At 44.4% G+C, this 27,166-nt stretch overlaps 2 protein-coding genes across 7 annotated transcripts in view; one reads left to right on the top strand and one right to left on the bottom strand.

Moving 5' to 3' along the window:
- Window positions 1–10,472, top strand: part of LOC116842505 (acetylcholine receptor subunit alpha-like) — a 209,643-nt gene extending 199,171 nt beyond the window's left edge. For 4 of the 6 annotated variants that reach the window (XM_032811857.1, XM_032811840.1, XM_032811848.1 and 1 more), the window contains 4 exons: window positions 3,890–4,036; window positions 4,372–4,530; window positions 5,235–5,484; window positions 5,664–10,472. In XM_032811857.1, the coding sequence (XP_032667748.1) occupies window positions 3,890–4,036; window positions 4,372–4,530; window positions 5,235–5,484; window positions 5,664–5,855 (748 nt within the window). In that variant the 3' untranslated portion in view covers window positions 5,856–10,472. The remainder of the gene's footprint in view (window positions 1–3,889; window positions 4,037–4,371; window positions 4,531–5,234; window positions 5,485–5,663) is intronic. The other 2 variants (XM_032811820.1, XM_032811830.1) reach the window with 1 other exon arrangement.
- Window positions 10,473–11,002: 530 nt separating this feature from the next.
- Window positions 11,003–25,974, bottom strand: LOC116842490 (thyrotropin-releasing hormone-degrading ectoenzyme-like). The gene is made up of 17 exons (XM_032811784.1): window positions 25,926–25,974; window positions 23,505–23,695; window positions 22,960–23,272; window positions 21,628–22,021; window positions 20,680–20,835; window positions 19,557–19,865; window positions 19,172–19,352; window positions 18,535–18,688; window positions 17,768–17,849; window positions 17,001–17,175; window positions 16,426–16,618; window positions 15,888–16,165; window positions 15,529–15,707; window positions 14,423–14,590; window positions 13,835–13,975; window positions 13,653–13,734; window positions 11,003–13,409 (listed from the first exon to the last, which is right to left on the bottom strand). Exons 1-17 carry the CDS (start codon window positions 25,972–25,974, stop codon window positions 13,245–13,247), a joined length of 3,210 nt encoding a protein of 1,069 aa, XP_032667675.1. The 3' UTR covers window positions 11,003–13,244.
- Window positions 25,975–27,166: the final 1,192 nt, after the last annotated feature.

Below are 27,166 nucleotides of genomic sequence, written 5' to 3'. Positions count from 1 at the left end.
CTCTAAAATACTCCGTACACTTTCCTTTTGTTCTAACAATCAACAGATAATTATAAAATAAATGTGACGTGCAATCGTCTTTTCTAACCTAATTTCCTCATTATCTTGTCATATTAATTTTCCGATTATCTATTGATTTTTAGAACAAAAGGAAAGTGTACGGAGTATTTTAGAGGTGTACTTAATCGATCGCAAATGTCGTTTTGTGGATATATCTGTTTATCTCGACGTATTTTGCAGGAATTTTTAGCATGCGTTTTCTCGCTTCTGACGTCATTAAAAAGAGATGGATGATGCGACTCCCCAGGAGTCTTAATCACTCGTCGCAATATTTGATCGGCACACTTTTCGGCTCTCGCGGCCTCCCGCGTCCATTTTCCACGCGAATCCTTTTCCTTTTCGCTGTTCCCATCTCTCTGCCGCCGCACGACCACTTTTTACAAAACTCACCCGCACCCTTGCTTCCGACTCGCGCAACGTTCTTTTCTTCGTGACTGATGGCCGACGATGATAAAGCGACTTGGAAATTTGTACAACGACTCTCTTCCAGTGGCCGATTCATGGCGGAGATCGAAAGCGCTTTCATCAGGACGCTTCGCTCCGAAAGAAGAGAACCACTCGCGCAATCTCACTCTCTGCGTTTCAGAATAGCGTGATGCGTACAGGGTGGATAGCCGTAGTGGGTGATCTTCCATTAGTCGAATTTTTACAAGTAACGTGGCAAAAAACGGTAACCCTCTTTTGAAGAGGGAGAGACACGCCTTTTCACTGTTAAGTCTGCTTTCAGCAAGATGGTAGGGAGCGTTTTCCCTGGCCGACCGCGAGATATGTAAATTGGTTTCGAGCTGTGTCGCTTTTAGCGAGACACGTTAACTCGCACAGCAGTGCCGTCGTAGCGAGCGCGAATGTCGAGAAGAGAAGAACAGCATACTTCTTCTTAGATACACCGGCAAATGCGAGCGATAGACTACGCGTTTCCGCGACTTAATGGTCCTTTCCCTCGGAGAATCGGTAGAGGAGCGTCCTGCATTTTCACGATTCATTCCACGTCCGCGAGCACCTTGGAACAGCGAAAGGCTTTTTACCCTCCTCGGTAGCTCTCGAATTTGCAATATTTCTCCGGATTACGCGGCCGAGTCGAGCCGCGACGAGCGCGAGATGAAGATTGTTTACCTCTGGGGCGGATTCGGTCTTCAATGAGAGAGGGAAAGACGAAGATGAAGAAGAGAGAAAGAAAGAGAGAAAAATGAGAGAAATCAGAAGATACTTAAGCGTCACAACATGCGACATCGTACCGTCGCGAGTTATTATTTTCAAGAAAATATTTGCTGTTCGAGCTTCTCGTTAAAGAAGATTCTCGTCTTACTTGTCCACCGTGAATGCGCGCTGATAAAAACGGGCTTTTCCTTAACGATGCCGTGTTTGCGTCCGGTTTTACGCATAGACACGCGAATTATGAGAATATATATATATATATATATTTCTCTCTCTCTCTCTCTCTCTCTCTCTCTCTCTCTCTCTCTCTCTCTCTCTCTCTTTCTCTCTCTCTCTCTCTCTCTTGGTTAGGTGCAGAAATTCTCGCGAGGATTCTCAAAATCTCGTAAAATGAAAATATTTTGATATTATTTCATGCGCCTTCTTCTTCCAAAATAAATCAATATTTGAGAAGGTAATAATAATATTAATTATGAAATGACGAGAGAATGGATTAGATTGAATGTAGAAGGAGATTTTTAAATGTCAAGCCCCGGATTGAAGATGGAAGCACACGTGGACGTGACACCGAAATATTTGGCGTTTTGCTCACCGACTTGAGACTTGAAAGGGGGTTTCGGGTGTCAGCCATTATCGACACGGCGAATGTTGAGCGTGTTTCCTCGGAGTGATATAGCCGCGCGTCTAAAGTCGCATGCCGACCGAATCGATGACGCGATCCACTTGGGCGACGAAGAGAAGAAGCGAGGCCCCTCGAAAACGAGGGAGTCAGCAAATTGGCAAATTGGACCGTCGTATACGGGCCGTTGTTTGCGTGTAAACTACATGCTCTATGATATGTGCGAAACCTAATAGCTTCGGACTCTGCAAGGATGCAGTACCTGTGACACATTCATCAAAAGCAATAACCACCCGCGGAGTCAAATTCTCAAATGTACAGCGTGTTCTAATTTGACGTCGCGTTTTTCTTCGGCGATGTATGTCGAAGGACGAATCGAGAGGAATTTTCGGCATGCAAATGTAAAAATCCCGAACGCAAAAACAAACAATACTGAAAGCATAAAGTTGCCCCCTGCAGTTGTACGAATTGTTAAACAAGCCGTTGTTAAACAAGTTACAACTTCATGTTTTCTCAGTATTTCTAGAGATTGCTCCTGTATTCAGTTTTTGGCGATTCTGACTTTTCAGAACAATAGCATACTTTCGGAAAAATTGTATCTCGGTAAGTTGTCCTAGTTATAGTTTTCGGGATTGTGACTTTTCAGGACGTTGTCCCACTTTTCAAACTTCGGGATTTGGATTGGAACATTTTTAGAATTTCGGTATTTTTTTTCGGGATTATGCATATCCACTGAATTTCTTCGGTCGGTTGTTGGGACCAAGTTACGAGCGATTAAAAGTTCGTAGTCGAGAGAAGACATCCCCCCTCTCTCACGTCACCAAACCTCTTCTCTCTTGTTAGAGTTCCCGGGGATCTCTTCTCGCATCGACCTCGCTATCATCGCGATTTTTGTAGGTAGTTCACGAGATTCCCTATCGTTAGTCTCGCAAGGATATTTTCGATCAATGTTTGCTCGGAAACTCCTTCGCTTCGCGTCGGGTCCCATCACTCTGCGTTACGCGTTTCGGGACGGGGATGGCCTCTAATGTGGGAACATTATTGCGCATTTTGCCGGGAATGACTAACGCGCGAGCTTGTCGAGGATGATAAAAGACGAGCAGACGCGAAGATCAGGGAATCGTCGTCGCTGCGGCGACGTAGCGCGGTCCGATAAATAACTCCAAGTCATGTCAAAGGAAGTGGATCCAATTTAAATCGCAACGTGTCCTTTGCCCAACGGCCCAGCTAGGATCTTCCATCCCGTCGAATGGATCCGCGTTATGAATGGCTTCGCGAGATTTACATTCGGCCCTGCCTCCAAGAGACCAGCTCTGGTTATATGTTATAGCAATTTGCCTCCGTTCAGTGGGACGAACTCGAGGTGACCTCCCCTAACGACCGATTTCTAGATCCTCCAGCATGGGCGAACTAACGTGGCTCGCAAAAGCAGCAAATTCGATTGAGATTAGTGCGTCCAGCCTATATCTCCGTCATTCATTTCACTTAATGAATCATTACTTTATGTACATATAAGGACTCTTGTTGCCTGATCGCGGAACTCTTGATTGCTGACGTCAGGAGCGAAGAAATGCACGCTCAAAATTCCTGCAAAGTACGTCGAAATAAACAAGTCCACAAAAAATGACACTTGCGATCGCACACTCGGAAATAATCCAAACACTTTCCCTTTGCTCTAACAATCAATAAATAATCATGAAATTGACGTGACAAATTAACGAAATGTAGATTGAAGAAAAAGATTGTATGCCACGTTAATTTTACGCTTATTTATTGATTGTTAGAGCAAAGGGGACGTGTTTCACAGAGGTGTATTTTCAGAGGTGTGCCTAATCGTTCGCATCAGTGTCAATTTTCGGATATATCTTGCTACTTCAATGTGTACTTTGCAAGAATTTCGGGCATGCGTTTCTTCGCTCTTCTGATAACTCAAGGTAGCCGCGGCGAGAAGCCAGGATCTGTAATAACGACAATGTGATACCAATACGTTTGCTCGCAATACGCGCAATACTAGGCTGTAATAATACGACGGAATCGTCGTTTGACTGTTTCCAGTATATGTGTTACTGTTGTCGTCCTCAACGTCCACTTCCGCTCACCGCAGACGCATAAAATGGCACCCTGGGTGAAGAGAGTTTTTATACACATTCTTCCGCGGCTTTTAGTCATGAGGAGGCCGCAGTATAAATTCGAAACTAACAGGTTGGTATCGAACGCAATTCTTCGTCGATAGATTTCGTGCTCGAAGCTACAAAAACGAATTTGCAACACACGATACGAGAATCAACTTTAATCTGATGGAAAAGAAAGATTTACGGAAATGAAAATACGAGTTTGGGACGCGTTACTCGCGAGGCAATCAGCAACAAAATCACCGTCAGGGAATAGCGTAGCGCGGAGCTTGCACCGTAACAATAACGTTACACGTACTCGAGCACGAGTTTACCTCGCATTCGTGTCTAGACGACGGTCGCCCGTCGCCTTTCGGGACGTGGCACCCGCATTAAAATTCCGCACCCGATTGTCTGTGTTCGCAGGTACACTTCCGGCAGAGTGCTAATGAGGACCGTCAGGGGGAAGGAGAAGACCTGCTATTATCCTTACCACCCGTCTACCCAGGAGGACAGCGAGGAGCATCTCACATCCAAGAGATTCCACAGCCGTCCTTCGTCAAAGGAAGACCTCTCGCCTTCCAGGTGTTTATAATAATACGAAACACGTCTTAACTCCCTCATCTCCTTGTATTATGCCGCAAACGTCAGATCTATTATTAACCCTTACACAATCCGGGAAGCCACTATAGTGGCACAACAGCAATCTCGTGAAATACCACAATTCTTATTATTATTATTATTATCATTGTTGTTATTCTATACAATATTCAATACAAATTAGTAAAAAATCTTTGAAAAAATAAAAAGTTAAAAAAATGTTTAACTAAAAAATTTTTTTTAATTATTTATGTTATAGAAATTTCTTATTAGTTTAAAAATATTTTATTAGTAATTAAAAAACATTTTGAAATTTGTGCAAATAACAATAGACATTTAGTTTTATATTTTGATTCCATTTCATCATCATATATAAAGGAATTTTTTGTACGATTGAATTAAAAAAAGTCTGCAAAAGTCACCGAAAAAACGCCCGAACTGTAAAGGCTAATGACATGTTTCGCCATGAATGCATTTGCAATGATGGATTCAATATGACCCTGTTAAATCAATTGAAAAGACACTGTCTTTCGATAAATATGATAAATTGCAAAGTTGTTGAGAATGAATGCTTTAGATTGTCTCGAATTAGCACAAGTAATATTTCCTTTATGACTTTAGACAGGAGCGTTAACACACGTAACAATGACCAAAGAGTCATGTCCAACAATATTATTCGCTGTGTTCAGCCTTACAGACGGTGCGAGGTTTGGCGGTAGCTGCCTGATTCACGGTCCTCCTCTGCCGCCTCTACCGTTACACACTGAGTGCGAGGATCTCTCGGTTGCCGGGGACACAGGCATAGAAGAAGTGAAAAGCCCGGCGCTACGAAGCCCGCCCGCCTTCTCGCACTCCCGCTGCCCGCCGGAAGTGCACAGATCCTGCATTTGCGTACGTTTCATCGCCGAGCACACCAAAATGCTCGAAGATTCGACCAAGGTAAAGCTGAGCTCCTATCGCGAAACTATCCCCCGATAATATTCCACGGTATATTCAAAGGAAATAGCATATCAGAGACTGTCGAATTTATGATTCGTCTAAAGTATCAGAATGTCTCGTTGCGGTCATCACAGTCGGTAGAGAGCGGTCAGTCGAATCGATCGATGCCCTGTGCACAGGTGAAGGAGGACTGGAAGTACGTGGCGATGGTCCTGGACCGGCTGTTTCTTTGGATCTTCACCCTGGCAGTATTGGTCGGCACCGCCGGCATCATACTGCAGGCGCCCACTCTCTACGACGACCGAGTACCGATCGACAAGAAGTTCAGCGAGTTCGCGACCACGACAGCGGTGAAGTGCCCGCCCCAGTAGTCCATGCCCGAGCCCTGCACCGTAGAGAAAGACTAAGGACCAGAAGCCCGGACCCCCCGTCCTAGTCTTAGGAGAGTCCGCAAGCTCCACTTCCTTATCCTCTTCAACGACGAAATTACGGCAAAAGGGCTCCGATCTTGCAAGGAACGACCGTGTGAGAAGAGATTGACGGGCGATTGACGAGACACACATGTTCTCCCGAGAACGGAAGACAGGTCGCGGGCAGAACAAGCTTAGAGGAAGTCGGGAAGAATCGCTCCCGTCGACGCGCCACGGAGAGTCGCCTCGGTACGGCGGACGATTTTCGTAGATCGGAAACAGAAAGGCGACGGACAGGTCGTTGCGGGATCTCGGCGTGTCGACGACACGAGGCTCGCGGTTTCTTCCATGAGATCGCCTGCTCCTCCGGTGTCCTCGCGGACATATTCGCGGCGCGAGATCCCGTGCGCGAAACCTCACGTGCACCTACCATAGTCTGCTCAAGTAAATCGTAAATACGAAGCTGCCACTACTTAATCGAGTAATCTAACACATCAGGCTGACGGACGTCACGGTGTAACGTTGTATAGTAATTTTAGCGCCTCGAAGAAAAACAGAGAAAGGACGAAGAGAAACGCCAGCGGTCAATTGTTCGTCTGAACGCACGCGCGCGCGCGCGCGCGAACGAGAGTATCGTTCGCCTCCAGGTAAGACAAAACCAGGACTAATTAAACGCTGGTTAATTAATTCGAGGGTTCTTCTCTCTGTTCGCTGTTGGTGAATTAATAAACCGCGCGAGACAGAGAGAGACAGTCAGGAGACTTTCAAAAGTTAGTTAATCCAGTCCGTCGCGGGGCGGCTGTGTACTTCACGCACATTGTTTCGCACGAAGGATTAGATCGTCGTTGATGCAGCGTCGTCGGCCGGCTTTCCTCGCGCATAGAACACATTTTTTATACCGAAACGCAACATCGTCTCGACGATGGCTCGTGATTCGTCGCGACGCACCGGCAGCGATGCGAATATTTCGCGATACTGCCGCGTCGCGATTCGAACGGTGACTCGTCGATGGCCAGAGTGAAATGGCAGGTGTGCGGCGATTACGCCGCACTGCGACGCCGATTGATACGGCGCGAACGATATCTCGCTCGGACGAGACACGCGCGCGTTCCGCGAACGCACTCGCGTTTTTTGTATCGCGCGGTCGGGGAGCCGCTCGCATTACTCGAGCTAATTAGTTAAGCACCGCGTAGCTAGCTCGTCGTACACAGATCTAGGGTAATGTAACCTTACTCGAAGTATAACCAGTTGATAATTTTAGAGATGTATCCGTTTATACGAGCATATATATATATATATATATATATATAAGAGCGGCACACACACGGACGAGCCGACGGCGCGTCGGCTACGCGAAGCAGCAATCCTCCCTGAGTACTGTTTCGCAAAATCACCACACCAAACCCGATCTATTCCCTCCATCAGAGCTGTGCTTCAAGGAGCCGCGCTCCTTCGCGGATGATCCGAACGCGTTCTACCTGTCGCGCCCGATCTCGGCGCTTCCCGCGATCTTCTTCCTTTGATTTTCTCGCCGATGCGATGTAAATACCTCCATTCGTACACGCACACGTACGCGCGGCCCTTCCGTCATCGTTTCACCCTTCCCTAAGCTTTTCTCGCATCGCGAGCGGAAAGGAGGATGCGCGTCGAGAGGGCCCACGCCGCCGACGCGTCACCTCGTCCCGATGAAGAAAAAAAAATATTGTATTTTGTAACGAAGAAAACTGAAATACGCGAGATACTACAATAAAGGTAACCGATAGTACGGTAAGAACAAGTAAAGCATACGAATTCTAAAGCTGATAGTTGTAGGGAATTGAACAACCGTTGACGCTGTTGTTCAATGCCGTAGTTCGTCGTGGTCGTTGTGTGAGTCGTCATTCATGATTTCGCCTTTGTTTCTACTCTCTTTTTAGACGGTTATTACGCGTCGTGTATGATATTTGTCATTGTGGTTAAACGAATCGATAGTCGCGAATCGCGAGGCGTACGAATAGTTACACTCGCGAGAACGTGTAACCCAACGTCGGAGAATCATGGATCGCGCCGGCAGGAGCAAGGTGTCCAGATTAATGATTATTCGCGTGTTTCGCGGGGAGAAGTCTCTGAACAGATGTTCTTTTTTCGTTACACGAACCGGCGCAATAGTCTCGGCGTGTCACGCGACTTGATGATTCGAATTTTCCAATCGTATGATGAATTTATCATCTATTGGTTATTCTAAGAAGAGAGAAAATGATATGGCTGAGCAGGTAGATGCACGGAGAAGAAGGACTGGTTTTGTATTAACGTGAAGTTTGCTTCGTGACAAACGAACCGTTTTAATTGAAGGAAACTGTATTTCTAGCTATATATATATATATATATATATATATATATATATATATATATATATATATATTTCTAGCTCTTGGAACCAAGTTTGTGTCGTAAGAACCACAGAAATTCTGTATGCTTCAGCTCAAAACGCGTTAGTTCATTAAAGTCAAACTTTATGTTAATATCAAATTTTCTTTTTCAGCGACCTTTACTTAGAGCGTAACTTTATTCAGGTTAGTGTCCAGAAACAAATGTATGCGATCAGAAAGTGCTACAAGTGAGAAAAAATACTTGAGGATTCACATCTGTGGATATAAAATTTATTCACAGAAATAAACTTTATCTTCCACAAATAAAAATTTCAAAACATTTTTTCCGTGTACTAATACACTGAGAAAAAATATCTATTATATACCAAGAAAAAAGCATTTGAAAATTTATTTGCGGGATATAAGGTTTATTCGCAAAAATATTCCACAAATAAGGTTTCAAGCACTTTTTTCTCGATATATATAGAATGTTGACACACTGTCATTTTGTCGATTTGTGTACATGTTTCTCCCCGCGTAATCGATTAGAAAACAAAATAAAGAGTATCTGTTATTAATTTAAATGGGACAGTGTCAAGGCTACCGTCGCCTCGAACTGAAAAAAAAAAAAAAAAAAAAAAAAAGAGCGACCGGTCGTTCTCTCGATAGAAACGGATATCCGATGTCCTCCTGTGCTGATTTTTAAATCAGAGAGAGGAACATGAAAAACAAGCGGATTGATGGCTCGCGATTGATCGCGTGTCGATAACCCCTTTCTCGGTCGACGATCGATACTCGCGTTGATGTCCTCGATTCTCCGACGTTCTTAGGACTCCTCTTAACCGTAACCAACGCGTAATAATTTCCGCGCATTTCCCAGCAGCAGTTATAACGCAACGGTACGTTTTGGACTGTAAATATATTATTACGGCGAGGAATAACGATTCCCCATTACTACTGCCATTAAGAACGCAACGCCGGTATTTTAGAGAGCGTTTTTGCGCCGTCACCTGGACGGCCATCGATCGTTCTTCGTTCGTTCGAGAACCATTTTCGGCGTGCGATCGTTCATTACGACTCTCGCGATTGCCGATCACTCGTCGTGGCGCGCTTCCATGCGTATGAAAAGAAAAGAGAAGTGGAGTTGCCGCGCGGGTAGACGATGAGATCTCTCTCTCTCTTTCTTTCTCTCTCTCTTTCTTTTGAGAGAGAGAGACAGAAATTCGGACGGTCGTTTCTCTCTGCGAGTCGCCACGACGATCGACACTGATCGGGTCTGTTCGCGTAGCGGAACACACACAGAGATGGGCAGAGCTTCCCGATATTTCGATAATTGCGCGATCACCGCGAAATACAGGCGCGTCAGATTATTCGTCGGTTGATCCGCGTCCGATATTCTTGATGCATCTTGACATGGGGGGAGGGGGGAGAAAGAGAAGTCGCTCAGTTATGCCCATCTCCGAACGGACTACCATCACCGAAGTGAGGTCGAGGGCGAGGATACACGCTGATCGCTACCTGATTGAAAATCGTCCAGTGAACCGCCGAAACGCATTAGACTCGAGGGAGGCGAGGGCGTGCATTAGGTTTGTAGACTCGAGAGATTGCTCTCTTCCTAGCGAGAGAGCGAAACAAATCTACTCAGCACTAGGTCGTTAGGGAAAACAACGCACACGTTTTCTATGATAGAGCTACGTATTTACTTAATTGTTACGAAATAGCGCCGCCCTCGTGACAGCGGCGACACTCACTGTCACGAGGATTACGTCGACGTCGATCGCGGGATGACCTTAGGTTAGGGGTGCTGAGAGAACGAGAATGAGCGAGAGAGAGAGAGAGAGAGAGAGAGAGAGAGAAAGAGAGAGGAAGAAAGAAAGAAAGAAAGACGGGGTGTGAATGTGGGTCATGCATATTTAGATAATAGACGAGATTATGACAAGATAAGTTTAAGATGTAAATACCGTGTAAATAGCCGTGCGTAGCGTTAAGTCGAGAAGGCTATGTAACAATCGGGCCTTTTTTTACAATCTCTTCAGACACTCACATCCCTCCGAGAAATCTCACGGGGCTCTTTAATATTATCGACGTCGTATCCGTTGGTTCTTTGTAACGCAGACCGTGTACATTATATTTCAATACTCTCCGAATGATTTCGAGCCTTCATAATATCATATGTGCGGATGCGAAAAGTGCCCTGTCGATCCGAGAATGAAGCGTCGTTAGAGATTATTTTCTATCACCGGGGAGAAAGGGAGACAACGACGGGAATTGGCAACGGTAATTCGCCGTGAGCGACGTATACGCTCGCGCTGATTACCTTTAATGCATATTGAAATATGCAATTTACATATTGAAACCCTACCAATTTTGTCGTCTGTTAAATTTCCTAATCGATTTTTCACTAGTAATTAATTTGCCGACCCGCACGATATCGTTATTTCGCTCCGGTGCGCGTGACATTGTTCAGGCACGTTCAACAGTCGACAGCAATTGAAACGCGTGGTGGTGGAAAACAAAAAGGAGTCGAATCAACGCGTAACGCGCCGGATCTGAATGATATATGTCACACGTACTGGAGAGTTGACAAGGGGGATGAAAATCCTCAGGAAGGAGGCGGTAGTTTCTTCGGACAATAGGTGATTGCTCATGTACATTCGCGTGAAACCCACGCGATTTTCCAGAGCGAAGCGCCATAAGAATTGACTGGCAATACCGGTGCTTCTCGACGTAAAAATGCGCGAAATAAACTCGACCGATGCGTCGTTTCTATCGTCATTTATCGACACAAATTATTTTACACGTTCGGTAATCACCGTTGAAATTCGCAAAAAGAGAGAAAGCGGGAGAGGAAGAGAGAAAGAGAGTAACATCTAAAACGATGAATGCTTCTTTTCGACGCGTGAGCTCGTTCGTCGCGCCCGATATTAACGATTCACATGTTACCGTGTCGATATGCCGCGTGATCGCTTTAGAACATCACGCAGTGTTTGCGTAATACGATAAGGACGCGTCTGATAAAATTGAACGAATTGTATATAAAGACAATAACACGTTGAAACCTCTTCGATTGATTGGAGGGATTATTTGCGAAACAAGACGTATCTTTCGAATCAAACACTTTTCAGAGGACATCCGCGTGTACCAACAACACGCAGCCCTAAAATATATTATTATTAATTATTATTAATGTCCCGTGCAAAGAAACTCTTCGAAGATTAATATAGAACACCTTTAATAAATCGCGGTCGATGTAGTGAAACCTAACGGAGTAATCATACGACGAAATCGCGTATTAAGCTGTACTATCAGTCTCTGCTTCGTCGACAACGGATGCGCCTTGTTTAAAAGATAAGCCCTTTAAGTAGAGATCGAAAGACTAAGTACCATTTTTATAACCACGTTGTCTCAGAATAAAAAGACGTTCTCGCCGGCAACACGATATTGGACTACTCTCGTATGATCGAGACACTTCATTTGCGAACGGATGAAATTTAAAAGTGAAAGCGCCTAAACATTAACAACACTTAACTCTGCACATCCTTGTTGTTTTGGTTTTGAAATACTAATATTTAATTTAATTTTCAACGTAGACAATAGATAATAGATGTGTACAGTTTACGGGGACTAAAAGGTTGTCTGTAATTTTTCAAGTGAGTTTGCGAACTCCGCATCTTGTCCAATGAGAAAATTCGTTTTCCATTGAAAGAATGCTCTCGTTGGACAAGAAGGATAAGTTCACAAACTCACTTCACGACGACCTTTTACTCCGCGACTGATATATCTGACAATTCATGACACACCCGTTGTGTGCAGGTAGAACTCAATACAAGATTCCTTTAATATTTCGCAAACAACCACGTACAACTTAAAGTTATTAATTAAAAGAAATTGGCGAATAATTATGCGCGATACGATAGTGGTGAGCTGTGATAGTGACGTCATAGGTTTGCACATCAAGTCAAACTGAACAAAATGATACAGAACTGATTAAAATGGTAGAAGTTAAAACAATATGAATATTCAGAGTTAAATACCAGTGTTGTTAGGGTTGAGGCATTGATGGTTTAATCTTGGCGTGTTTAGCGCCAATAAAACTAGTTTTATTTGTTGAACACGATACGGAGAATGCAGGCGCGTTCGCGTGTAAAAGTGGCGCACGATTTATTAATGCGGAATAAGAAATATACACGCTGCGGTCGCATTTAGCGCCAAATGCGCAACGAGAAGCGGGGCATATTCGTGTGATTGAAAATCGCATAAAATCGGCGCGTCGTTTAGCCGTAGCTAAAAATGCCCGGCGACGAACTCAGTCGTGACACAGTCGCGAGGAGCGGAACTGGGACTTGACGTGTGTTTAGGATCCGGATTTAACAGTCACCCATTAATCTCCAAGCAGACCGAGCCCCACCCAAGACGATAAATCATCGCTTCCACCCTTAAACTTAACACGTGTTTGATAGCTTGCGAATTCCGTACTTAATGCATTTAACGAGTTAGGCTAAGGACACACGCGCGTGTAAGAACAGCGGTACAGATAGATGACTGTAAAACGATAACGATATTCTAGTGTGTTATAAAACGAGCGTGTACCACCGATACACGCATAGCAATAGAACGCTATTTAACGTGGTGACACGCGCGCGCGCGCGCGCGATCCGAGAGTTTACGGTAAATATTGGAATAATAATTACCACCGTGTTAGATACGATTATTATGTATATCGTTTGTTAAATATGTACCTATTACTAATTATACTAACGACCGTCGTTCTAAGCCTACACGAGATGTAAAGACGAGATTCTTGTTGCTTGGTTTTGTAATCATGCTTGACAAAAGCATACGGAGAAATAAAACTTGTTGTCGTAGAAAAACTGCCGTTGCAGTTGTGACGTTCGCGTCGTGGTGGATCCGCGTGCTGCAGTAATCCTCCCTTCATCGTGACACACGGTCGCGAAGAATCTCTCTCTCTCTCTCTCTCTTTCTCTTTTCCTCTCGGAGATATTCACGTCGATATCTTCGTGGCATTGTTCGCCGTCAGCCACTCTTGAATCTCCGGCAAGGATTCCTTCAGCCACTTGATCGCGAAATTAGCGTGCGCCTCGACCATCGCCATCGTGTATCCCACGGTCTTTATGGTCTCGTGATTGTCTTCGCTGAAAGTCTGGAACTGGAAAGAAACGTCAAATTGCAATCTAAGTTTGCGAAACGTTCGAGAAGATTTGTGTCCTTCGCGCCATCGACCTCGTTAAATGCACGATCCCATAAAAAGGGCAAGTATATCGAGGAACTTTTTCATCGCGTGAAAACGGAATCTCCGTCAAATTATCTGTCGTTTTATTACGTTTTATTAGCGATTACGCGATCGCGACCGCAAGTTCATTACTGTGAGCAGTACATAAGTCGCACTTACGTCGTCCAAGTCTTCCTCAGCGGTCAAACCGTTCATCGTCGCCATCGCGAAGGCTTTCACGATCGGACGGGATCTCGCGAATCTAAACCACAGAGAGGAAGAGAGAGAGAGACACGGTAGTATAGTACGTCATAATCTACTTACAACTTTGGTTGCAAAGAGCTGAGGAAGTTGCATAGTACCTCGTGACGATAACCTGCCAATTATTTCGCACGAACTTGTAGGCGATTTGCGCAGCGACCGGATTCTGCGGGAAACTTCTTAAGATCCTCTGCGTCTCGTCCTCGTTGTACATTTTACCTTCGAGGAGCTCGCTGAGTAACCTGACATGCATTAACATGCATTGTACATGTGCTACTTTGATGAAGCCGTGTGCTTGAATTGGAACTATATTCTTTAGGTTTTATTGATTTCCTTTGGCTAATATTGATATTTGCAACTTGGCCGTGCTTTTCTCCAACGAACGTCTCTAATGAAATTCGGCTGGCATAATCCCGAAATGTTAGTACCGAAATGGGACAACGTCCCGAGAAATCATAATCCCGAAAACTGAACACAGAAAGACATTCCCCCGAAATATCGAAAGCATGAAGCTGCCAATAGCTCGTCATATAACTTGCGAGATAACATTTTATAAGATTGTCTCTGTTTTTGTGACTTTTCGGAACGTTGTTGCACTTGTCAAAATTTCGGGATTTTTCGGGATTATGCATGTCCACCGAAATTCGCGACTCATGTCTTCCCGATATTAACTCTCAATTCGTACTTACGACTGCAAGATCCACGGCGTCTGGAAGCACGCGAACGCCGACAAAAGCCGATTCTTCTCCTCTATATCCGCCGTGGAGTTTGCCCTCTCAACGAAGTAATTCCACTCGTTTCGCGTGCCGTATCGCGCGATGGTGCAGTATAGAACCTCGCGTGCGTACGCCGGTACGCTGAAACGATCAAAGTTTTATCTCCGAAACGAGCCGCGAAATCGAGCCGATATCGTTGAAGCGCTAAATTATTCCGATTATGTCCCATGCTACAAAACTCTTTCTCTACTTCGTTCATTGATATTACTGATATCTGTACGCCTTCTAGCGTAAAGATAAGCCGGTAACGCGCCAATCGCCTAGATGTTTCAGCCGAAGCATCTCGAAACATTAGACTGGCGCGTGCTTCTTGATATTGCGAGAACAGAAAAACAACAGACAAGATAAAAATATCCATTTCTGATTAGTAATAACACCGACACCTAATTCTTTCTTATTGTTGGGCATTCTTGTTGCTTTGATCTTTTTGGTCTTAGAGCCATATTAACAGTTATCACATGAAACTTGTCTCATGTGATGTGCTCAGATTTTTATTCAAGGAAAGATCCTACCTGTAAAATAATCGGAACACTTAAATGATCAATAAATAACTGTGAAAATTAACGTGACAAGATCATGAGGAAAAATAGATTAAAAGGGTAGGTTACATGTCAATACAAAAAAACAATAACGTTAATAACAATAACGAGCAAAACAATAAGAATGTCTAGTATTAGGTACCAATATTATTAGAGTCCAGGTAATTGATACTTTTAGCTTATTTTCTTCGCGCATTCTGAATTTTATGTTGCAACAATATTCACGCAGACATCGATAAAAACGCAGCCTCCAGTCACAGATTGATGGGATTGTTTGAGAGCGGGTGGCGTGCGCTGTATGCGTAACCGCGGGTGAACCGGCCGGAATTCCATCAGTCGGAGTTAACAGAACTTTCGAATGAAAACAACGAAAATATCGTTAAAAGTCACCATGAACTGAATCACGCCATCCGTCAGTTACGATACACCGAGATATGCGTTGCGCAAGTATCGAAATCAAATGCTTTTCGTCGAACTTACACCTCGTCCGCGTCGGTGTGGTCCTTCAGTGTGGCGAAATGACTCCTGGACCACTCGAGGCATTCCGCATTCTCGAACGCGCACGCTATCGTAACGGCGGTCAAAGTTAATCGTGATCCCTCGTCGATTTTCCATCCCACGTCGGAGTACAGTTGCGAGGTGAATCTCAATGTAAATTCCTGCGTGCGTTTCGTCAATTGAATCGCTTATTCGGACGAGAATCTAGTCGAACTATCACTTCCCTACAAGTCTCCTCGATCTCTCCGCGCGCACATTTTCCTCTTGCTCACATAATATCGCACAATTAATGTATCTTTATAACGTTAGTTTCTCTCCCCTCGGAGAGCGCTCTACTCTACCTGAAAGTCGCTGAAACCCGACGTCTCGTAGAGAAGACCATTTAACTTCAACAGATGACGCATCAGGACACCCCAAGGAGCGTAATGCCGTTCTCTCATTTGCATATATTTAATGAAGTCGAAGGCGGTCGCATATTTCGTCAGGCCGATCGCAGCGAGACCGAGAACGTCGTCGACGAGCGACGCTCTGGTTTCCGCCGGCAGGATCTCGTGATTCTCCTCGAGAGTCTGCGCCAGGAGTCTCCAATTTTCCTCGTCGTAATGCACACGATAATAACCTTGAAGGCAATTAATAACGATAGAACATGCGCTCACGTCTCTCGGTTTCCCTTTAAATTGGAGGAAATTGAGAAATCGATACGTGTCGTTCTACGAGCGTAGAACGGTCATACAAGTGAAAACGATTCATCGGGGACTGGCTCGGATATAATGAGAGTAAATCACGTTATTCCTCTGCATCGAACGATGGACATTAAAACGCGAACGGCAATGTATATAGTCTATATAGTCTACAAACGTCCACAAACCGTCCACGGACCTGTTTTATTCACGTTGAACACGACCCAAGAATCCCTAGCAGCGACATTATGCAACACCATTTTCTCTTCGGGATACAACCACGTTTTTGTCGGAGATGACCAATCAGCGCTCGTTTTGTTAATGTAGTCGAGCGGCACGTACCACGTCGGTTGAGCGTCGGTTGACGATGACTGATCGTACGTAAATCTTTCCTGCGTCGATGGTGAATGATAATAAATAAATAAATTCTGCTCAAATTGATGCCAAAAACGCGCATTTTCCCCAAGTGAAACAGAAAATTACGTCAAAATGACGGGAAAATGATCGAATCACGATTGAATAGTCTTCAATTATTTTCTTATTATTTCATCGTGAATTTTTCTTCTGCTCGAGTTAATAATTCATCTACTCCGTTTGAAATATTTAAATATCCGTATTTGAAAAGCAAAGTAATAAGAACGTTTAAAGTACCAGCGCAATTAGAACCCAAGCACATCGGTACCTTTTTTTAACTTTATAATACTTTTAAGAGACGAATGAGGCTGCTAACGCGTATTTCATTCAATATATCATCAATCATGGTTTGTATCGCACCTGTCGAATATCAGCAGTGCCATTTTCGTAATTTCTCACGATCCGAACGATCGGGTAGCCGCGATGCGAGATCCAGAAATCCAACACTTCGGATAGAGCAATTTCCGCCGGTAGGCCGACGGTCTCTTCCGCCATCGCTTCCCAAAAGTCATCGACGCTCGCTGTCGAATAGTTCCTAAAAGAGGCAATTTTTCTCAAAAAAAAAAAAAAATATATATATATATATATATATATATATATATATATGTATATATATATACATATATATAATTTGAAAGATGCATCGAACAAGTAAGATCTCGTGATTGCAGGACCGATTTTCATCGTGAAAAATTGCCTCCTCCGCAAACGTTGAGAAATCTATAGCGGAGAGAAGGTCTATCATTACCGACGCACCATCTCTGTATATTGTGGAACAATATACAGAGATGATAAAATAACGTGTATTCTGAACGTTGACATTGCCATTCAACGACGTAATAATATATCGACGTTAGACACCGCGCGTTCTTACGTAACGAGCCCGATAAAGAAGCATGAGGAATAATGGCCGACAGCTCGTGACATTCAACCGCTGCATTACCATAAAGTCGACGGGATAACTCGCTGTAAAACGCGACGATTACCGTTTCAACGACCGGATCACGCGGTCGTGCGGAGTCGTGCGGAGTCGCGACGAGCGGGTGATTTAGACGCCGGATGACGATTAAAGAACGATCGAACAGCCTGTCGCGCAGGATAAAAGGACGATAATGTAATATACCCACCACCTCGCTATGAATTTCCGGTAGCCGTTCCTAAAGGCGGTATCGTTTATCACGCCATGCAACATGCGAATCAAGCATGCACCTACAAGAAGCAGTCAGAATGCAGAATCACATTATGCGGCGGTTAAACGCGCGACACATATTCGATATGCTGCCATTTGAATTGAGCTGACACTTTGCCCTGTCAATTTTTCGTACCTTCTTGCATGTTCAGAGACGGAGCTCAAAATTTCATTTTATTCGGCGTTCATTGAACGGCGGCAAAAAATTTAATATGAGACTTGAAGCGAGAAGTGCCGTGCTCTCTCTCGACTTTATTCTTACGTTGAAAAACGTGAGTAGAGGACAACGTAAATCTTGGAAAACGAGGACTTTACTTTGAAATCTTGACTTGTAAATCTGGAATCTGAAGAGAGTCTTGACTTATATAAATCTTGAATTTGAAAGCTCGTAAAAACTTTACTTGTAACATCTCAATAATAATTTGAATTTGAAATCTTGATTCGTAAAGACCTTTCACTTGCAAATCTTGTTATATCTGAATAACAACATTCAAGTGTTCAGTCGAGCAATTGCAAAAAGCATGTTAATTTGAAAATTTTTCGAATAGTCGCAGCTCTATTTCCAACATTTAGCTAGTATCTCGATGGTTAAACGTGTCAGGTAATCTCAGAGAAATAGGAAGTAAAATACTTTATCGAAATTTCTAAGTGCCATAAGGATCGTTACACGAAGAAGGATCGATCGATCTGATCGACGATCGTTACCTTTCTTATGCCGGGCGTTATCATCCGAAAAATCCAGATGAGCAGGATTGATGTTCGATCGCAGCGGCTTTGAAACGCTGTAACCATCCTCTTCCATGGCATCCCATTGCATGTCCGCGATGAACGCGTGACTGGAGTCCAGTGACGGGTCTATCTGAAAATAAAATCTCATGAAAACTTTGCTTCGCCTCGACGATGAAAGATCGTCTCTGACTAGACTAGTGTCAGTGTGAGCGAGTCGACTATTTTGAAAAAGTAACATGCATCACAGACACATATTGAAATTCAATTATTTAACAAGATAAAGAATATCAAGTCAAGGAAAAAAATAGAATTTTTCTTTATAAGTATAAGTATAATGAAAACGTTGAAATTCTGCAATTTAAATTCATGCACATTTGTCGTGATATCATCTTTTGAAAATACACGACTCGACATTTTAATCTTGGAAGTACACACGGAAAAATTCAATTGCCAACAATAAGAGAGGTAATTAAATGGTAAAATAAGTCTTCTCTATTTTTTTTCTGATAAATCTAGCGTCATGCACAATTCAGCGGAATACTGAGGTTTGTTGGACTGATCGTGTACTTTCATGATTACAATAGATGTCGCGAATACTGTTCCGATTATGTGCCTTCTCGATCATGGTATGTCGCAAGTGGAGTGTGGAGCCTTCCAGCAGCCAAACGTCCGTCCAGTTCTTCGTGTTCACCACACCGCCCAGCCATTGTTCTCCTATCAGGCTTATCAGAGCACTTAACGCGTCCGTCTTCGTGACCATGGGAGATCGATCCGCGACGTAGAAGAGCGATTGCCTTGAGGACAATTTATCACGAAATGTAACGTAACGTTCAATTTAACAAAACGATACAATTAATTAGACTAGTGATACAATAGGAAGAATTAATTGTTAGATTCTTTTCTATATTAACGACTTTAAATTTTTTAGGAATTTGGTCCATTTTGAGACAATACATCAAAACAATATCTACTGTTTGATGAAGAAATATGACTCTCACCTCATCGATATCAGTCCTAGATTTCCGGCGTTGTCGGCGATCCGTGATGGTAATGCGACGATATCCAACTTCGGTAACGGATAAGGCATCGAGAATACATCGTGCAGATGTCCGACGACGTAGTGGAGTTTGTCGATGAGGTATGTCCCTCGCGAACGTCTCTTCGAGTCTCCCCAGAAAGTTACCGTCGCGTTCTCGGGCTCCGCTTTCGTTTCGCCCAATATCTCAATCTCGCCCATCACGAAGGCCAGATTGTAAGGTGACAGTAACGGAGTCTCCTCGAAAGTGTCAATCACCCAATCGTCGGATCTTGAAGGGAAGAAGTCGTCAACTGAGATCGTTTGTTCAATGTGAATGTCGCGGACATGGCAGGAAAGGAAAAAACACGAAGAAGCACAGAGGAGTTTTGTCACGATGAGAGAACAGACAACGCGCTATTTTTTTAGGAGTTTATTCACCAAGTACTTATTTTCAGGGCAATTTTGAAAGAACATATTCACAACGTCAATGGAACTGCTCATAAATTCGCTATTTATCAAACAAAATTACGTTTTCATATATTTACTATCTAAGTAATAAATATTAATTTGAAACTAATTTGAAACTAATTTCATACCTTCACTACCTTCCCACGTCTCGCTCAGTAGAATGCTACTCAAAACCAGTTTTGCAGTCTACAACTGGCCATTGCACAAAAGCGATATAATGAATGCTATTATTTTTTCTATGCCGCGTAACAATTACGTAACAATTACAACGGTAAGTTTCTCTCATTAGGATTACAACGGCTAGAACGACTCATTAGAATTACAATGGTGGTGGAAGTTTTTCTCATTAGAATTTGGTATCACTTTTTACAAAGTTGCACTGGAATGATGGTCATCTATATTATTTTTTTCCATAAGGTTATAATTGAGCAAAATTACGATATTCAGTATTAAGTTTCTCACAAACGGTGCGTAAAACTTCAACTACAAATGTGTTTCATTGCGATAAATGTTGCATGAAATTTTTGTATAATTTTAACCATTTTGATTGAAGTGAAAACTTCTTGAGCAGACATAGCTGTAGAGCGTATAAACGTTTCGTTATGGTCGTGTAATTAACAGTGTGAATTACTCACGTATCTCGGGAGGTCCTGAGTGGCATGTTTGAGAGAGCCTTCGCATCTCGCGGACGTGCCACGGATATTGAGAATATAGCTTTGAGGTTCACGTCGTCGAAAATTGGCAGAAGATGCGAAGCACCCACAGGTTTCAACTGCACCCCGGTTAACGATCTATGTAAAAAGATAGATTAATTAAAGGGATTCAGAATGCAGGCAGCGTGGAACATAAGTACTCGCTACGGGGAGTGAATGATATTTGATCGGTCCTTGAATTAATCTTCTCTCGGGGAGAAAAGCGATTTCTGGCTTCCATGTGTTACAGGCCTCTCTTTAAATTTTCTTCAAACTACAAAATCGATGAGACAAACAATCTCCATCCCCGGCATGAGCGAACACGTGTATTGCTCTATTATCGTCCCGTGGCTGCTTTAACGTATCGCTCAAGTGGATATACTGCCAGAAAGATTGATGCAACGTCCATGCCTCTTCTTGATTTCCATTTTCTTTATTCTTTTTTCTTTTTCCTTCTTCGACACTCGTCTGCACGGAGCCATAGTCGCACCTGCGATATCTTTACCGAGTCTGTCGATACAATAGAACTACATTCACACATCAAAACAAGATGATAAGATAATCTTTCATCGGCATTCTGCACGTGACAAATAGGAGCAAGTAGGTCATCTGCGCCACATGTGTCTCACACTAGCAAAAACATATATATACACGCTAAATTGTATAAATACAATACATCATAATGCTGCAATCAAGAATATACAATATCAGGAAAAAGAAATGTGTAATCCTTAAAATGAATGAAAAACTTCTGCATTTTGAAATAAAATTTCGCAGGGACGCTGCAATATCGTTCTCTCGCGCTCGGCTGAGGCCGTATCTCTTAACTGGCAATTAGCTAATTGATCCCTCGCCGCTACGATCATCGTGGTAAAATCTGCTTATACTCACTTTTCCTCGCCGGGCTTGCCGAAGCTTGCCGAGTAAATCGTCTTGCCGTCAGGCAGAATCTCGTAATCGATCTCCAAGATGTATCTCCCCGGGCTCATGGCGACGGCCGGATGTATCACGTGTAATCCGTTATTAGCATCTACCTCGTAGCGCTGGATTTCCACCTCGATCGCGCTTCCGTTGCCGGAAATCACCGTATTAGACGGCGGCCCAGACGTCGTCGCGTTCGCCGACTCCGCGATCCCGTCGGACAAGGACGAGGTCTCGTCCCGCGAAGTGGTTTCATTGCCGGAGGACGTTATGTCTCCCAGAGGATGGCTTGTGACGTCCTCCTGCGTGCTTTCCTGATGTCCCGGGGACGACGTCACGGTGCGATTTAATGTGGTAGCGTTGCCTACGTTAACAGATCGTTACTCGCGTCAAGCAGACGATTATGTAATTTTTCTCCAAGCACCCAAATATCACAGGAATATTCTACGGAAATCCCATAAATATTCTTCACAAATATTTGCATACTTTACTTGTCTACTACTTGTATATTAATGTACCAAAAACGCTGTTCACAATACGTTCGCAGTATATTCAAATGATACAACTATACATATTCTACAAATATGCATAGGATATTTAAGTAAACTAATCATTGATTTTGTGCTTTTATAATTATAGAAGAATAATTTGAATATTTTATCGCGTTGACACGTGTCATTGCTAAGCTATAATAAGTACATGTTTGGCACATGCGTGGTAAATAAACCTTACGGCTATTCTAACAAAATATTCTTTTTCTGTTATAAATATATATTTTCTACTATAAATATATGAATCTTTGCTAATGTAATATTGTATTGCTAATGTAATATTGTATATACATTCATCGAATATCATAAATTCGAATATTCTGGAATTGAGAATTAGCATTCATAGAACATTTTGTGCTATCTGGCAAAGTCATCATGATTGAGTTGTATGATTCTTTTGAGATAACAGAAGAATTGAATCCCGTCGTCGTGTTTGATTAAAATGGTAAAGAAAAGAGATCTCTTTTTTTCCAATCTGGAAATCTGTCGCAAAAGTCACGCTCGGTTGATCGCGCTGATCGCTGTTATGCCAAATATCGAGAGTTAATTATCGTCTTATCGCGTGTATTTAATCGTCGAACACCTGTTTCCTTGTTAACGTATGTTCGCCGTTGCGTATCGCCGGCCGAAACATATGAGAAGTAAACGAAGCGATCTCGAGCTAATTAACGCGTCACTTGTCGCGAAGAAATCGAAGGAATAATCCTTTCAGTGAGGGATACACGCGCCGCGTATTGAATCATTTAGATACCAGCGTTATCGTCGTCCTCGTCGCGTCTCCTGCGTCTCCTCTTGGCCGGCACGTTGCTCTCCTCCACGAACAACAGTTTGTAACGCGTAGTCGTGACATTCCATGCATTGAAGGATAATTTGCTCAAGGATGGCGTGCCGTCGACTCGGAATTCGACGACGACTCGCCCTTTGAACTTGTACGTCGAGTTCACGTCGCTCAGCGGCGTTAGTTCGAGCCGATATCTCAGAGGATAAACGAAGGGCGATATCGAGGCTACGATGATGTCGGCCTCCTCCGTCTCGTCCTCGATGAGGGCTAAGGGATCGTATGTCTAATTAACAGAGAAGTACTCGTTAGTGTCTGAGAGGAAGCGGACTTTGCGCTCGGTAGTTTCGCACGCATCGGGATCACGAAAATGCAAAGTAACTCCTCAGAATCTATCGAACTTTTGGAGTACTGATCCGCGTAACTATCTCCTTGAATTTGTGCCGCGTCTCGCATGCCGCAGTTTAACATTTTTCGCACTCAAAGGCGTTACAACAGGCGTTTAACCGGCTGCTTACTCTGGTCTTCGGCATCGTGCCGATATTCCAGCCGATCAGACCGGCAACGATCACGGTGACCACGACCAGGACGATGAAGGAAAGGACTTTCTTGTACGTGAAGAACCAGCCGCCTTTCCGATGATGGACGATCTCCTCGCTGGGCGGCGACAGCGCGGTGTTACCGGAATACGTCTGCATCATGCAGTCGGCTGAAAGTATTAAACGCTCGATGAAAGGACCCGCGCATTTACGGCCGCATTAAACGTCGGGGTGCCCGTGGTGCTGCTTTTTATAAGCCGTAACACTTCCGAACTGATCATCGACCGATGGCATCCGGCTACTTGGCGCGTTGTAAATCCTACGGGCCGTCAAAGCGACAGAACCTCCCTCCGATCGAGTTCTCCTCTCGAATAAAAGAAAAGTCGTGATCGAGAGAAACATTTTAACTGGATTCTTGCTGTCTTATCACGATTGAGAAATAGCGACTGGGAGAAGAACGAGTCACCGCTGCATGTCGCATTGTGTCTCGCGCGTCTCGGTAGACGTCATTATCGTCGCGTGCGCGACGAATTTCGCTTTGGCGAGCGCCAGGAGCTCGGAATGCGCGCGGATGACATCATCGAGATTGGTTCCCCGTGATGCAGGAGTCCACGATAGGCCCACGCTCGTAAACGCTCGTCGAGAGACGGTCGTTTCAAGGACCTGCTGCTCGTGCACCTCGCTGACCACGTATCGACTCCAGCATTCGCATAATCACCGCCGCGCCGTCGGTGCCGATAACGCTCGTATCGGCGGCCGCAGGTCGCGCTGCATTATATTATTTCACGGCGCACACGACGTTGATTCTACTGGCTCGACTTGTAACTTGTCGGATAACGAAAACGCGCCCGATGGAGCTACTCTCACCGACACATTAGTCACAACGCGTAACGCTGCTGCACATGTACATCTAATAACGCACATTACATAAAGTTCGCTGCATTGTCTCTGAAAAATAATATACTGTACCATTTTTCCCGTACTGCGAAGTTTCAATGTACAGACAATGAGAGCGGAGTGAATTTTCGCGAGAAATTGACGCTCGACTTGAGGAAAATTCGTTAAATGTCGTTTGCGACGTTCGCAGTTATGATCGAGCTCGGAAAATGTTGCGCGAAGATAATATTTGTTTCCTTTTCGTATAAATTCTTGTCAATTTTATTATGTTATGTTTATTGTCGCGGGAATAGACTGTCACAGTGAAGTCCGTCCCGCTAAGGGACATAATAAATTTCGCTGAAAACACAGTAAATCTCGTGAATCAGGGAACGTAGGCGAAATTTTTAATAACACATTTCAGTTCCTGAAATAAAATAGCGCAGTTGAATTGGGTTACTACGAAGTATCTATCTATTCTTGGGTCACAAAATTCAATAGTAACTTTTACTATAAAATTCTCTTTCCATGCAACATTTCGAAAATTGCATTGTGTACTTTATTAGTTAGATTGAAGATTGCACGAAACGGATAAAGTGCATCAGAAGATGCCGCGTCGAGTTTTCGTTGGCAACATGTGACATTGGGAATTGTAACTGTTTTTCCTCGTTAACCGATGGTATTCTTACATTCTAGTTCGTTCGCTCACGAAGCTATTGTTTCACCTCATGTGGCGATTTTTACGACGACGCGACGGCCACGTGAAATCACGTTCTCTGTTACACCTTGCGAGCGTGACTATCATCTAATGAACGAACTTCAATACCTGGCAGCTATTTTCAAGAGAGCAAAACGCACTGGGGAAGGCTTCGGTCCATTTTACCGTCACTAAACGCTAAACCAATTATAAGCTTCACCATATTCGTCCCACGTTAGATAAAACTCATTTTCCGTTCGTCAAGTCAAAGAAAACTTGCTCAAATCCTTATTCCGACTCTAATTTTCAGCGATCGTTTCACGACGCCGCTTGGACGCGCGTGCACACGCATGTCTGGAGAAATCGCACTCGAAACAGTTCTCCGTTACAATGATACGGTGCACAGGGCATAAAGTCATCTGTATATCGATTAAGGCGTTAAAACTATTTGTATAACGATAAGACGCTCGACGTAACGTGTAATTACCACCAACTGCGTGGTAATAATAACTAGCGGAAACTATTAACACACTACGCGCATGAACTCCTGATAAGAACAATTAACTCCAAACAGAAACTCTTAACTCGTAGCGGAAGCGAATTCTTGAAGATACAATATTTGAACGTGGCCTTCTCTCCGAGGGCGAAATTGATCGATCTTTTCGATATTCTTTTGCAGACGCCAAACATCAAAAGTGATTTCGAGTTAGTTAGACGAAATTGCCGACTGAGAGGAAGCTATCGTTCGGAAGAATATTTTCATTTCAAGACGGCGAAAAGTTTGACGCGCTTTGATATGACGAGCGGAAACAGCTGTTATCACTTACAGTTTCTCTGTCCATAGGACTGCCAACTGCTGACGGACCCTCGGCGCATCGTGAGGCGAGCTTGAAACGGTGATACGAAGTTACCTCTCGAAGGAACAACGACGAAGAGGCGCGCGCGCGCGCGCGCGCGAAAAGAGCAAGGGCGGCTTTCGGACTCGAGCACGCTCTTTTGACGCAAAATTCGCGACTGCGGCGCGACGGCGCGCAGGTGACGCAGGTACAACTGCAATTAGCCGTTCCACCTGCGGCACGGTGTGTGGATGTTGGCGGAGAAGCACTCGCGAGTGCCTCGCCCCCACTTTGCTCCCTTCGTTCGTTTGTTCGCTCGTCAGCTCCGCGTGTCGTTCTCCGCGTCGTTCCTACGCTCCTATGCCGTGTAATTCGTAATTAAGCCCGCTATCGCGGTGTGCGCTATCGCTGTCTGCGCGCTTTCCGCGCAAGTACAGCCTTCTCTCCTTCCTCTGGGTTGCGACACGTGAATCGAGATATCGTTTCGCGATATCACCACCTACAGAGAGCGAGACCGATGCGACGATCCCTCTGTTAGGTCTTCGCTGAGCGAAACTGCCTCGATCAAGAATAAGGTAAACGGCTGAAGAGCGAATCGAGAGTCGTGCACGCGCAGGAAGAAGCTATCCCTTTCCCCCGGAATTCCTATGACTTTGTAATTTTTCCTTGAAATCCGCTGGAAACGTGTCGGTCTAGATGTAATCGCCGGTCGTCGTGACCTAGTTATCACGCGAGGAGCCCGTGAGAAAAGCGAACGCGAACAAAACACCTCATCAAGTCCAATTGACGGCGACACGGCGCGACTCGCAGAGTGCAAGTGCAAACGTTGGGCTTGGTCCGGGATCCGTACCAGGAGCCGATGCCGTCGATCAGCGGCACGTGTCGACGTAGAGGAGGAGGACGACGTATTAGCCGCGAGCGCGCTAAGAGCCTAAAGGGGAGCACAATGGCGCCAAGGTCCTGACACCGGCTGGTGGCCGGTCCACTGAGACGCACTTGGGCGCTCTTTGTTCCCCCATTGATCGACATCGCCGATCGCAGATTGGCCGTTGACGTCGTCTCTTCTCTCCTCCGGATATACTCGTCGCGATTAGGTTCCCCTTCAAACGGCGACGCGGCCGCGATCGCCAGATTGGATAATGGATGAATCCATTCGCCGATTTGTAATACCGCGTGTCAACCCTAAGTGGGCCTGAATTCAACGAGCGAGCGAGCGAGAGGGCCTACGTCAC

This window comes from Odontomachus brunneus, unplaced genomic scaffold (assembly GCF_010583005.1).
Source record: "Odontomachus brunneus isolate Ranch 3 - 2012 unplaced genomic scaffold, Obru_v1 Obru_scaffold_002, whole genome shotgun sequence".
Taxonomy (NCBI): Eukaryota; Metazoa; Arthropoda; class Insecta; order Hymenoptera; family Formicidae; genus Odontomachus; species Odontomachus brunneus.
This window is presented reverse-complemented; position numbering and strand designations above follow the sequence as displayed.

Coding starts and splice junctions, on each gene's coding strand:
- LOC116842490 (XM_032811784.1), bottom strand. CDS start 25,974: ATGCGCCGAGGGTCCGTCAGCAGTTGGCAGTCCTATGGACAGAGAAAC. Junction 23,273..23,504: donor GCACGATGCCGAAGACCAGA/GTAAGCAGCCGG, acceptor TCTGTTAATTAG/ACATACGATCCCTTAGCCCT. Junction 20,836..21,627: donor GGCAAGCCCGGCGAGGAAAA/GTGAGTATAAGC, acceptor CTTTTTACATAG/ATCGTTAACCGGGGTGCAGT.